The sequence below is a fragment of the Saccopteryx leptura genome, chromosome 4 (genome assembly GCF_036850995.1).
Source record: "Saccopteryx leptura isolate mSacLep1 chromosome 4, mSacLep1_pri_phased_curated, whole genome shotgun sequence".
Lineage (NCBI taxonomy): Eukaryota > Metazoa > Chordata > Mammalia > Chiroptera > Emballonuridae > Saccopteryx > Saccopteryx leptura.
Genome location: NC_089506.1, coordinates 119,274,646 through 119,288,251, shown reverse-complemented (window position 1 = coordinate 119,288,251; position 13,606 = coordinate 119,274,646). Strand labels below are relative to the sequence as shown.

The window sequence follows — 13,606 nt, the reverse complement described above, 5'->3', positions numbered from 1 at the left end:
CTGTTAGAATGCTGACATTTTGTGCTCGCTTCGGCAGCACATATACTAAAATTGGAACGATACAGAAAAGATTAGCATGGCCCCTGCGCAAGGATGACACGCAAATTCGTGAAGTGTTCCATATTTTTTGGACTTTGGGTGATGGGAATGCAGCATAATCAAATGTCAAAATAACCTAGAGATGTTTCTCTGACATATGTACCCTGATTTATCAATGTCACCCCATTAAAATTAATTTTTAAAAAATATCACACACACACACACACACACACACACACACACAAAGAATGCTGACATTTTGTCAAGAGATTCGGCGGCTCCTGAGGTTAAGCCTGGGAACTGGGCCTCTTTTGCCCTGGAGCCCTGCGTCCTTAGCTGTACAGTCTGACCTCCTCACTGCCCCCTGTAGGCTTGCCTGAAAGTGGCCTTAAAACCCAGAGCTGGCAAAAATCATACTTATTTTGTTTGCCATCATCTCATCCTTTTAAGAGAGTTACGTTTTGGCCCATTCATTTAAAATCCAAAGCCATAATTCGGTGATTCCTACTATGAGACAGTGCTGTATTCTTAGAGAGCCTCCAGCAGCAGGAAGGCTGGCTCCTGGCTCTGTTGGTGGGCTGGGTGTCGCTGGTCCGCTTTCTGCTGTGTGACCTCATGGTCCCACAGGGGGTTCCCACCCTCCACAGATTCTCCAGTGCCTTAGAGCTCTGGTGTGTTCAGGGACGCCCACACTCACACCATTGACGCTGTAAAAGGGCTGATGCTTACGTCCCCATTAACAAACCCCATGTCTTGCATAATGTCCCTGACCTTCTTCCTGCCTCCTCCTAATACTCCTGGGAGATGTTTATGTCAGTTTTTTTTTGTTTGTTTGTTTTTTTGTATTTTTCTGAAGCTGGAAACGGGGAGGCAGTCAGACAGACTGGGATGCGCCCAACCGGGATCCACCCGGCATGCCCACCAGGGGGCGATGCTCTGCCCATCTGGGGCATTGCTCTGCTGCAACCAGAGCCATTCTAGTGCCTGAGGCAGAGGCCACAGAGCCATCCCCAGCGCCTGGGCCAACCTTGCTCCAATGGAGCCCCGGCTGCCAGAGGGGAAGAGACAAACAGGGAGGAAGGAGAGGGGGAGGGGTGGAGAAGCAGATGGGCGCTTCTCCTGTGTGCCCTGGCCGGGAATCAAACCCGGGACTTCCACACGCCAGGCCGACGCTCTACCACTGAGCCAACCGGCCAGGGCCAATGTTTGTGTCGTTTCTAAGTGAATCTCGATGTGAGAACTTTTTTTTCCCAAAATTTCCTGGAAGAAACTATCAAAACCCATTTCTTTAAAAGTATATTCACCTTCTCCTCCCAGTTCAAGATACTGTTGCCTAGTGACTGCATTATGCATTCGGTTTTGTCTTTTTTCTTTCTTTCCAAGATTTTATTTCCTGATTTTACAGAGAAAGGAGGTAGGGGGAGGGCAGGACAGGGAATGAGAAGTATACAGTTGCTTCACTCTAGCTGTTCTAGCTGTTGCTTGTATGCACCTTGACCAGGCAAACCCAGAGTTTTGAACCGGCGACCTCAGCATTCCAGGTCAGCGCCCCATCCACTGCGCCCCCACAGGCCAGACAGGTTGTCTTCTTTATCCCCAGTGCTTGAGTAGTAAGCGTAGCTGGCTGTTTCCATTTCTGTGTCCCCAAACTCCAGCTATTAGCCTTACAGGTTTAGAATCCCAACAGATTCCGGGGGAGGAAACAGACGCAGAATTATGGAATACCCCCACCAGCAAGTGCCTGAGAGCCCAGCCGTGCGGCTCTCACAAACCCATCACTTCTCCTCTCTCAGCTCACATGATTTCTGTGTAGAGGTTCGGCTTCTCCTGTGCTTCCGCTCACCACTGGGAGGATCCTCCAGCCCTGCTCCCACCCAGCTCCGGTAGGGATGCAGAGCTACCTGAATTAGCTGCGGCCCTTTCAGATTCATCTAATGTTCCATTCTTGGAGCATTTGGTAATATTCACTATTTGGAGGAAAAAAAATTACACTTTGAAATCTGAAGTCTGAGATGTACAGCTTGGTAGCTTCTCTACTTTGCATCCTCTAAAGGCCACCCAGAAACCCTGATGCTGGGATGGCTCTGACCTTACTCCACGTGTGCAAGACAAAGCTGTGGGGGCCGGGCCTGCCACAGGGGCTCCGCCCGTCATGCTGAGTGCAGGCTCCAGACCTCTACTAAAATCTCCCTTTGGGCTGTATAAAGATAATGACCCATTCTTCACATAGCTGAGCCTTGTGATTTCAAACAAACCATTAAAAGGACACAGAGCTTAGGCCTGAGAGGAAGGGCACCTGGTGACCTCACCCCTCTTCGTCCTCCTCCCAGGACGCTGGCAGGCCCCTCCTGACCCACTCAGCACTTCCACTGCTTTGTTGCGCCAAAACAGATAGGTGACTGGGAATCTTTATATAAAAACCATATCTCTTCTGAATAACTTTCAATTAAAAATATACAGGTTGGGGCAAAAGTAGGTTTACAGTTTGTATGGGAAAGAATGCAGTAGTTAATAAGAGGAAAGTGTCTTGTGTTCTGACAGCTGTAAACCTGCTCTACCCCACCGTGTGCGCACCTCATTTCCAGTTGTCAGAGGCCTCACCTCTTGACTTGTCTCAGAGGAAATGGGAAAAACGTGGATAGTTTAGAATGTTGAGTAAAGGGCTTGCAAGTGGTCCTTGCTGTTGCTGGTGGTTTGGGGCAGAAGACCCAGGGGCGACTTCAGGCCCACTCACTGCCCTCCCTCTGGGCCTTCCTGTTCTGTTTCCTTCCTTCCACCTGATGTTGGTAGATTCTGGCTAGCCTGGTTGGTCTGAGTATTAACCTGGCTCTGTCTTTGCTTAGGAATGTTAAAATCCTTGCGGTTTCCTGGCATTGTTCTGTGTACAGGTTTGCACACAAGTGAATGTACACGTCTGTGTGTATCTCAGTTTATGTATGCTGGGTTTTACTTTCCCCTTTTTGGGGTAGGGTGGCCTTCATTTTTCTAGGGACCCATTCTGCACCAAGTTTTATAACACAAGATCCCCAGCCCTGTCACATGTCTGTGGACTGGGCATGCTGGGCCACATACCTTTCACACCCTGGTAGCCAGCCAGCTGGACTTCCTGTTGGGCCCCAGTATTTGTCATTGTCCCTGGGCACCTCCATCTTACAATACAAAGGCCACCTCGTGTCAGGCATGGCACTGAGACTGAGCAAGTAGGTTTCCTGGGTTGAGGAGTCGGAAAAGTCAAGTATGATCTTACTCAACAAAACACGCAGTCAGTCTTCCCTTGCTTCAGGCTACCTGCCCTGCACAACACAGAAACGAACATCAGTGAAAGCCCCTTCTTATACCTGAAACACCAAGAAATTCTCCCAAGCCCGGGCATGTGGCCTTCTGCGAGTATAATCTGGTTGATTGAGGTTGGGCATGAAAGGTACTGTGGCTGGTGTTTCTTAGGAAAAAAAGCACCAGATTCTGGTAGCATGTGGGGCATGAATTAGAGACTAGGGTGTTGCTGCAACGCCAGACCAGTAAGTATGGGGGTGTGGCTGCTGAAAACACATGTGAGAACAGGATGTCTGCCCCAGCGAGGTGAGGCCTCCATGGCTGCCCATGGCTGCCTGAGAGACCAGCCCAGGGCTCCCATGGCAGGAAGAGCGGCTTGAAATGTGACCGAGCAGTGAGCGTGCCTCTTTCCTCTGTGATGCCTTGGAGGCCAGAGGAAGTCAGAGTCAAAAAGGAGCTTCCAATACACAGGGTTTCCCAGTGTCACTGGAGGGACGTCAGCAACTCTGGGCACTTGGCAGAGTTCTGTGCATGAACAGCTGCCAGGTATCAGAGGGATGATGCGGCTTTGAGCCTCTACGATGCTGTTGTATGACGTTTGTGGGTTGATTATGTGCAATTCAGTATTTTCATGTGGAAATGCAGTTATCAATGGTAGTTCAGCTCATAAAAAGCCCTCAAGATGTTTCTGGTGTACAGTACCAGGCCATAACGTTCTAGGTCATAACCAGCGTCTCCATGGGAAGAGGCAGCATTCCGGGCTGGGGCCCCCAAGACATAGGTCTGTCGCTGCCAGGCCGCTCGCCCCGCCTCGGTACGGCTCCTCTGTCCCGCCGCAGGAGCGGGAGCAGTGCCTGGGAGGTGGGCACCCGGACAAAGCAGAGCCCGTGCAGCCTTTCCACTTCAGCTCAGTGTCCTGGCTTCTCCTGCCGTGTGTGCAGTGACCCCGAGACCCGCCTGCCAGCCGGCCTTCCTGCTGTGGCTGCCCTCGTCTGTTGCTTCCAAGTAGAAAATTATGTTTTGTCTCTTAAGACATGGCTTGTGTTAGCACTAAAACATCAGAGGTTCTCAGGCATTTCTTATGAAATTTCTTAGTCCTCAAAGTAAGTTTATTGTTCTTTTAAGGTATTCCTAATTGTTTTTTACTTAGCACCAATATAGAAGTCAATGGATTGAATGTAACCAGGCAAAACAGAATGATTGAATTGAAGATGCAAACCTACACTGACTGCCCTCGTGGCCCATGCTGCACCTGCTGGACAGTGACCTGTGACTGGAACTGGGCCTTTGTCTTGGCCTCCCCAGGCTTTATAATGCCGTCCTCACCCTCCTAGTGAGAAATGTCCCAGACCCTCCTCTGCTTACCGGTCTCGAGCTAGGGAACCTTGGGATTTTGACAGTAAAGGACCGAGTCGAGTCAGGTTTGTGTGCATTTCAGATGGACATCCAAGCTCAGTGTCGGGAGTGTTGGTTGGTTTTATGTTTAAGCTAGCCTAGCATTTCAGTTGGCTGCAGGGTGGGAGGGGAAGGTGCAGAGCTTTGGGTGAAGTCTCCTGGACAAGCCTTTGTGAGGAAATCGGAGGAAAATGGAAATATGGAAGGGACAAGTGTAGAGAAGGGGGAAGTTTCCACCTGCCAACTGCTCCACTGCCCTGGGCCACACAAGAGGCAGGGCTAGAGCGAGGTGCCAAGCAGGTCAGAGGTCAAGGGGCAGTGTGGAGAGCACCCCCAGCTGAGAGGGCGAGACCTGGGTCCTAGCTTCCTTATATCCCCAGCCTGGCCACTCGTCCTCTTGGGGCCTGTACAAAGACTGGAGGAAAGGGTGACCACGCCACTCTTCCAGGCTGACATTCTGAGGATCCATATATGATGCTGTAGCTACTTGCTGTCAGATTTACCTGGAGCTTTGGCTGGCCCTTTAAAGAGAACAAACAGTTCAGGGAAAGGAAGGTTGGAGTTCAGTCAGACTGCACCACACTTCATGTCTTCGAGCCTCAGATCCCCATTTGGAAACAGAGTTACTAATGCCCTTCCCATGGCCGCCAAGGGGAGGGTCAGTGAAACAACACGCATACAAGCGTTGTGAGATGATAAAGCACCGTCCTTGGTCACTGCATGTGGGTTGTGATGAGACCTGCCTTACTATGTGGTGATGTCTGCTGCCCTTCAACACTCACCTGGCACCTGCTCCACAGGTCAAGGTGAGTGGGCACTAAAGAGTTGCTGATGGTGGTCACATTTTAGAAAGAAGTGCTGCTTCAGAGGAGAAAATTAGTTGCCATGCTGACAGGTGGAGCAGGTGAGTGTGCTGAGGGCAGGCAGTGTTGAGGATGAGTGCAGACCTGCTGGTGGGAACCTCCAACCAGCATCCAGTCCCAGTGTTGCGCGGAGTAGTGCTTGGAGCCAGAGGACACAGAGGTGGGTTGAAAGTTGACAGATATGGTGGCTGTGGCAAAGAGACAGAACCGTAGCATTTTTTTTTTCAAAAGTTTTCACTTCTATCTGCCATGAGCTTGATGATGTCTTTGCCCTCAGAACTAGTGGACCAAACCCTCTCTTTCCCACATCTCCCAATCAGGAGACAGTCTCAGAACCTGGACCTCTGGGCTCCCCTGCGCACGCTCGCTTCAGGTCCGGGTCTGAGCACAGCCCCCTTTACTCGGCTGATGTTTCCAGTCAGTTTTTCCTCTTCAGTGTCTTCTTTATAAAACAATATTTATTGGGTGCTTTCTGATTATTAAAATAGCAGGCATGATGGGCGGTTCAGAGCACGCAGGAAGTGAGGAGGAGAGAATCATCGCCATGCAGAGTTGGCTCACCCGGTGCCTGCAGACGTGCCTTCTGGCCATTCACTTCCCACCTCTGCCTCTTGTTATGGGAAAGCTTTCCTTTTTCACACACTGGCTTCACCGGATGCCCCCCCCTTCTAATTCCATTTCCCGATTTCTGCTCTGAATATGCTGTAGCTGCAGACTGTCTTCTTACTGGAAAGGGTGTACAAGGATGTGGTCTCTGTGAAAGAAGCTGAAAGCTGTGTGTTGTGATAGCCAACAAGCAGAACAACGTGTTCAAATATACACACAGGCACAGACGTCCCCGTTTTGGAGGTGTGTCGTGCAGTGTACCATGTCCTCCCGAATAGGTGTGGATACTGTCCCTTCCACACCACAGCCCGTCCGGGGTGACAGTGCTCAGGGAGCGACAGAGTGCCCCCTGGCGTTGTGCTTCCGGGACCTGGGCAGGATTCTGAGCACCAGCACAGGCTCTACACCTGTGTAACAGGGAAGGTTGGATGTAGACCAGCTGTAGAGCAGTGTGTTTTTCAGTAAAGGGACCTACTCCCTGACCCCAGGGCGTCAGCCACGGTCCTGTGCTGAGCACCCTGGTGTCACCAGCACTTCACACACACACACACACAATCCTGGCTCTAGTTTTGGAGTCTCAGCAGGAGCTGATCCCTGCCCATCACTGCCCTGTGGGAATCCCTGGGCACAGAAGACAGGAAGTGCACCTGGATTGGCACAGCTGCAGAGCAGAGGCCCCTCAACCAGGAACTTGTCCGTTTGGCCCTTCTGGTGACTAAAACGGTTACTTCTGGCACTCTGTTCTCACACACCGCAGAGTCCCTGAGGCATTTCTACTGCGGGGTGGGGGGGGGTCCTTGTCCCCAGTGTGCCCTGTGGTTCTGTGATGGTCCCTGTTGTGCTCCCTCTTCCATGAGCCACCATCAGGCCTCTGTCTGCACACTGTCTTCTCGCAGTCGCCTGCCCACGACCGCAACCAGCAGTGTTGCTGTGGGTCTTTGGCATGTCCTGTCAGCTCACCCTTTTTGGTCTTCCAGTCCGTCCGAAGTGTGACAACCTTCCTCCAGCTGTGGCATTAGATCTCTCTGTGCAAGTGGAAGGGACAGAAGAAAGGGGTGGCTGGCTCTCCTGGTACGGGGGGACAGTGAGGCGGTCTGGTGGAAGCTGCCTCTTTATGGACGCATTCCCCCAACACACCCCGCTGAGTTTAAGCATGACGTGTGTCAGAGCGCAGGAAGCCCCACAGGTTGGGTGCCGCCCCCAGAGACTCTGGCTACTCAGTGGCCGCAAGCCCTCGGGCCCCCTAGACTTCCCAGCTCCATTCTCCCTGGAGCACGTGTCATGAACATGGACACAGGTTTAGTTGATTTCCCGAGGTTATCACCTGCAAACCTAGAAGCAGTTTTGGCCGCGTCTGTAACACAGTCTGGTCCACAGATGTAGGCAAACCTATCCAGGGGCTTGGGCGTTTTTGAGGAGGGAACCCAACACCCAAAACCCAAAAGGCCACTGTATGGTAATATCCAGAGTCACCGCCCTCCCAGTGGGGACTGAGGGAAAAGGAGCAGCCCTTGCCCGTGAGCCCCCACCCTGGGGACTGGAACATGTGCATGTGCCCCCCCCCCTTTTAAGCGACATGCCCACATCAGGGACTACCACCCATGCCTGGGTCTGCTCTTACCTGTTTCCATGCTGAAAAAAGGACTTAATTCATTTGTAGACTTTGTTTCTCTTGTTTCTACTTCTCCATTTTTTTTCTTTTCCTCCTGTTGTACCTTTCTCACTTTTATGCTTTTTGTCCTTTGCTTGTTTTTTATTTCACTGTCTCCCTGGCCCTCTCCACTTCCAAACTCCTCCTCCTCTTCCTTTTTGTCTTTTTCTGTCTCTTCCTCCATTTCCTTGTTTGGTCCTTTTTGAAGTTGAGCCCAGTGGCGGGACTCCACGGCGTAGACCTCTCTCCTTCTGCCCTTGCTGTGTCCAGGAAGGTAAAGTAACTCCCCACTTCACCCCGCTGCCCCTCAGGCCATAGCAACCACTAGTTACAGAGGGGCCCACACCCTGCTGTCTCTCTCTCTCTGACACTCGATGGCCCTCTTACAAAACGTCATGAGTATGTGGCAGTTTCTTACAAGGTACAGTATCCCTTTGACTGTCTCAGGGGAGGACTGGGAGATGGAGTGAAGCCAGAGGGCCTCCAGGGCGGCCTCCAGGCTGCCACAGAGAGTCCCGGGATATTGCACCACGGAAGTGGTTGGGCCTTTCAGTCTCATGTCCAGCAGATAAGAGGGGCCAGGTCACAGGTGAGGAGCCTCCCACCTGTGTGGCAATGCTTTGTGTTGGTGGAGTCGAGGAATACTGTCCTTACAAAGACTGGTCTATACAAATGCCCCCGAGTTCTTTTCCCAAACAACCACTAGAAGCAAACTTCTCTGTCTTGCTGAGTGTGTGTGTATGTGTGTGTGTGTGTGTGTGTTTTAAGTTTGTCTGATACAATTGTCATTGAAAAGGCATGTGGGAAGGGAAGGGGGAGTGTGGTCATGACTAACCCTTGCTAACCTCTTCCTCTGCTCTCCATGGCTCACATCTTACTTTCACCCATCCCACCACATACTTTTCTGCTCATTGGCTGTGAACCGTCTCCACCGGAGCTCATGAGTGGTGTCCGGATGTCTCCTGTGGACTTTGGGGAGGCGGGAAGGAGGGAGAGCCTTCCCCGTGCATCCACAGCCTGCACACGGGAAGCTTGCATGCCCAGGGCTCTGTCTCCAAGGCCACCTGGGCACACTGTGCAGAGACGCTCAGAAAGGAATGCAGGAACTGTGAGCCACACGCTGTTTTAACAGCCAGAGCACCAAGCCTGTTGGGTTGGGTGAGGAGAGCTTTGGCCCCAGGCACTCTGGCATGCACTCCACGGTAGCAGACAGCCAGTCGGGAGGGAGCATCCAGCCTTCAGAGTAGGACTCAGGGACAGGGCTCCACCTGGGAGCACAGCTGTGTCCACTAACCCCTGCTCACATGAACATGACTCGTTTCTGCCTGTCCAGAGAGTGGGCCCACTGGAAGAATACCTGGCTTGGGCCTCATGTGCATCAAGCAGACAGCATTGCAGAAAGAGGTGTCTTTGAATTGTGTGTGAGGAAGTCAGGTGTGAAGAATGTAGGAAAGAATGAGCCAGGAACTCGGCAAACGAGAGTCGTTCCCCTGAGGGTACACTCCATATGTTCCTAGGTCTAGTCTTTACTGGGATAAAATGTCCAACCAAGTGATGCATAGAACGGAAAGCACTTTGAGAGATTTCCAGTCTAACGCCTTTTCATCTGGGGCTGGTGGATAGCTTTCAGGAATCCCATGAACACTCTGAAGTTGTTAGATGGGTACACATGCATTTTCTTTCTAGGAAGAGAGTCCTTTTGTGAGATTTGCAAAATGGTTCATAATTCAAAAATATTGAAGAACCACCAGCATAGCCTGGCACTTGCCCTCAGGCAGGACCACACTGTGGCTTCTTTGTGCTCCATGGAAAAGTATTGTCCATCTCTGTGTAGTTTGATTCCTTGGCAAGGTCTCCCACCCATCCTCCTGCTGCAGTGAGGTCAGCCAGCTCCTGGTGGGTCTGATCTCTGCAGCCTGGTGGTGTAGGGCAGCCTGAGGTAGCCAACAGGTGCCAGCCTGGACCACTGCTGGGTAAGATCAGAGCTGGCATACCACCTCATTTAGCCTCAAGCTCTGGGTGTGTCTCTGCCCTTGGTGAGCAACCTGATAGCCATGCAGATCCCATTGAAGAGAGTGTTTGTAAGGATGAAAGAAAAGGTGAGGTCCAAGGGGACAGTGTCCCGAAGGAGCTAGCTGAGTTAGTGTGACTTAAAAGGAGGCCCATTCATATTTGCCTTGGTCATCAGGCTGCTTTCCTCAGAGCTGGCCCACTGCATAGCAGGTGCCTCATAAATGTCAGATGAGTGGCAGGCAGGAAGGAGGGCAGGGCACTGAAACCATAGCAGAGGAAAACCACTGAGTGGAGAGGACCCCACAAGTGACTAGAGTACTGAGGGGTGAGAGCTGGGCCTGGGAAGGACAAACAAGGCACAGGCTCCCTTAGGCCCAGGTGGGCACGGCACCCCTCCTGGGCTGCAGGCAGACTCCGGCCCTGGCTGGGGAGGGAGTGTTCCAGCAGCATCTGCTCTGCTCTCTGCACATTTGCCCTGTGTGATGACTCCCGCTGGCCAGGTATGCCCATCTGTGTGCCTGACATGCCCTCTCTCTACAGGCATGGGCAAGAAAGATGACCCCAAGCTGATGCAGGAGTGGTTCCGGCTGGTGCAGGAGAAGAATGCCATGGTGCGCTATGAGTCAGAGCTGATGATCTTGTAAGTGGTCTTGGTGGGACCAGCTAGGGAGTGGGGCGGCAGACATGGACTCTATGCCTATGGCAGCAGGAGCGCAGCTCCTTCCTAACTCCGGGGTGAGGCGACACAGACCTCAAGTCACTGTTGTCTGTCTCCCCACCCCGCCTCCCCAGCGCCCGGGAGCTGGAGCTAGAGGACCGGCAGAGCCGGCTGCAGCAGGAGCTCCGGGAGCGGATGGCCGTGGAAGGTAAGAAGGGAGCAGGGGTGCTGCCCACAGAAAGGCTGGTGTGAGCCTGCTGCTTCTTGGCCCTGCAGACCTGACGCTGTCTGCCTCTGCCCAGATCACCTCAAGACGGAGGAGGAGCTGTTGGAGGAGAAGAAGATTCTGAATGAGATGCTGGAGGTGGTGGAGCAGAGAGATGCTCTTGTGGCCCTTCTGGAGGAGCAGCGGCTCCGGGAGAAGGAGGAAGACAAGGACCTGGAGGCCGTCATGCTGACCAAGGGCTTCAGCCTGCACTGGTCTTGAGCTCCTGCCGACTCTGCTGGTTGCTCTGTGGGACCCGCCGGCCCCGGACGGGCTCTCCCAACCACCTGGATCTGAGACCTGAGGAGGTGGGAAGCCCAGGTGATGATTATCTGAAGCTGCTCGGTCTCCTTGAAGAGACTCGCCCTGACTTCCCCTTCAGGGAGAGGAGCTCCTGGAGCCAGAGATGGACGTGGGAGGAGAAAGGCCAGCACATTGTGACCAGCGCCCCTTCTCATGCAGGCATGTGTGAGAAGAGAAGGAAGCGGCCCCCCTCTGTCAGAACCACAGCCATCAGCATGCACCCCTCAGAGAGGAGGGGGCAACTGTCTTCTTCACGCTCCCTGAAGCCCACAAAGCAATGAAGGAGACACCCCGGAAGGCCACGTGTGAATAAAGACTGGGAGGGGCCAAGGCCAGTTGGAGATGCCTACCTGCACCGCCAGGAAGCCCAGGGGCCCAGCTTCTGAGTTCCTTATTCCAGTGAGGAGCACCCAGGAGGGATCTGCTCCCAGCCTTACACCACACACTGGACTCCAAGTGGCCAAATGCCCCAGGCCTCTCTGACCGACCTGAGGCCTGTGCGTTGCTGCGTTTTCTTTTGATTCACAACCACTTTAACACTGGAAAATGCTGACGTTGGGAGACAGGCGAGGCTCTCCATGTCCAGCCCGCGGTGGGTGGGCGGCGCTGTCACTGCTGAGTGCTTCAGTCAAGGCAGGGGTGACTTGCCCGGCATTTCCTGCATTTGCACATTGAATTGAAGCTGACAATCTGGTGAGACACTCAGCACTTCAGACTCTTTTTGTCAATTAACTTATTTTTTTTAATACTTGAAAAAAAAAAAGCAGTTTCCTCTTTATATCTTTACTAGAGACACTGATCACCTGGCACCCAGTATGAAGTGAGAGGTGCCCTGTGCCAGCCTGATGGAACACTTGTGACATCATGTATTTATTAGCCTTCTCTATAGTGTTACTGACCCCAGCAGCCCTTGCGGGGGCCGTGCTCATAACTCTTCTGCCCCCTCCTGGAGGCTGTGTCTGGTCCCCCCTCCACCTCCTGCCCCTTCTCCTGGCGCCAGACTTCGTGTCTGCCCCCCGTCACGGACATCTTCCACACTGTCTGAGGCCGGACCAGCAGGCACAGGCGCCACTTGCTGCCTGGGCATCCCTGGCTCTGCAGACCAGTTTTTCTCAGTTTCGGTCCCGGAGTTTTCCACCTCCCACAACATATTCGTTAAGGTTTGGGGGTGTGCCCTTGTCCAGGCCGGCAGAGGCAGGCCTGGTAAGACCCTGTAACTTCCCTCGGCCCAGCCTCACATCCCATCAGACAGGCACACGGGGGGGGCACAGGTATTGGGGTTTGGGCTGGTCTTTCCCAATAGTTAACAGCTCCAGCCCAGACCTCCTCAGTTCCTGGACCTTCGCAGAGAGACAAGGGCTAATAAGCACCATGTAACTGGTTCCTTGAGCCAAACTGCTGATTTCTCACAGCTCAGCCACCATCTGAGGAAACCTGGTGGGCGCCGCCTGTCCATGCACAGAATTAGCACATGGTAAGGCCAGAGAGGAGTCCCGGCAGCGCCAGGCCAGTCTGGGAGGGTTGTCCATGCAGAGGGGCCAGTGCAGCAAGAACAGAGGCCAGGCAGCTCTTCACGGCCACCCACGGCAGGACTGATCAGGCGTCCATGCTGACCTTGGAGCCTCCGTGGGGAACCACACTGTGCCTCAACTTGAACATTCATTCTCACCACAAAGGAGCGAAGAACCTGTTCTAGTCTTGACTCTGTCCCAAAGCTGCCAACCCAGAAGGTGTGCTGCTTGAGGCCACCACAGCTCCAACTTCCCCTCCCTGTTTGCAGGTGAGGCAGGCAAGCCTCTGTTTTTATTCTCCTTTCTTAAAAGGGGGAGGGAGGGTGTTCCCAATTTCATCTTTAAACCCCAACCTTCCAATAAATTTGGATTTGGGAGAGGACGCTCTGCCTCTCCAAGGCCGCCATGCCTGGCCACACCCAAGGAAAGCTGCTCCCTTTCTTGTGGCTCCTGCTGACTCCAGAGCAAGGAAGCAGTTTACAAAGTGGCTGGAAGAGATGTGACCTAGTGACGCTCTCAGTGGCCTCAGGTATCAGGGCGTAAGCGGCTGCCTTCTGCACCCCTCTGGAGCACGTGCTGCTTCCTTCAGTGACGAGAAAGGCACTGAAGAGTGCAGAGAGGCTTCCAAAGCCCACAGCCCTATAGCGTGTTCCCCAGCACTCCACCCAGCACACCTTTTTACAGATCCTGTTTTATAACCACTAGTCTGCGGTTTATTTGGTACCCTGGTGATGTGCTCCATGTAATGCTTCCCACCTCTGGAAATGTGTGCAGCCTCGGGCAGGTTTTCCTCTGGAGAGGTCAGTCCCCTGGAAGACAGGGGAGCAGGCTGTGTATTTATTGGAAGTGCCCGAGGTCAGCTGAGCCCGAACATGAACAAGCACGGTGAGCAACCAGGCTCAGCAACAATCAGGGCAGCAGCAGGCACCCCTCTCCAGTCTCAGGCACCAGCAGTGGGCTGGCCAACAGCAGTGGGAGGGTCTAGCCCTGCTCAGAGGATGCGTTCGGGCCTCAGTCCCAGGAGCCATC

At 53.2% G+C, this 13,606-nt stretch overlaps 1 protein-coding gene and 1 non-coding gene across 22 annotated transcripts in view; both read left to right on the top strand.

The window, feature by feature from the left end:
* Window positions 1–13,606, top strand: part of MICAL3 (microtubule associated monooxygenase, calponin and LIM domain containing 3) — a 218,919-nt gene that overhangs the window by 190,462 nt on the left and 14,851 nt on the right. For 15 of the 21 annotated variants that reach the window (XM_066381118.1, XM_066381117.1, XM_066381111.1 and 12 more), the window contains 4 exons: window positions 8,036–8,101; window positions 10,381–10,480; window positions 10,633–10,706; window positions 10,801–12,873. In XM_066381118.1, the coding sequence (XP_066237215.1) occupies window positions 8,036–8,101; window positions 10,381–10,480; window positions 10,633–10,706; window positions 10,801–10,985 (425 nt within the window). In that variant the 3' untranslated portion in view covers window positions 10,986–12,873. Of the gene's footprint in view, window positions 1–8,035; window positions 8,102–10,380; window positions 10,481–10,632; window positions 10,707–10,800; window positions 12,874–13,606 lie in introns of those variants that run through there. The other 6 variants (XM_066381120.1, XM_066381119.1, XM_066381113.1 and 3 more) reach the window with 3 other exon arrangements.
* Window positions 22–128, top strand: LOC136404592 (U6 spliceosomal RNA). The gene has a single exon (XR_010751315.1). It is a non-coding gene; the product is annotated as a U6 spliceosomal RNA (small nuclear RNA).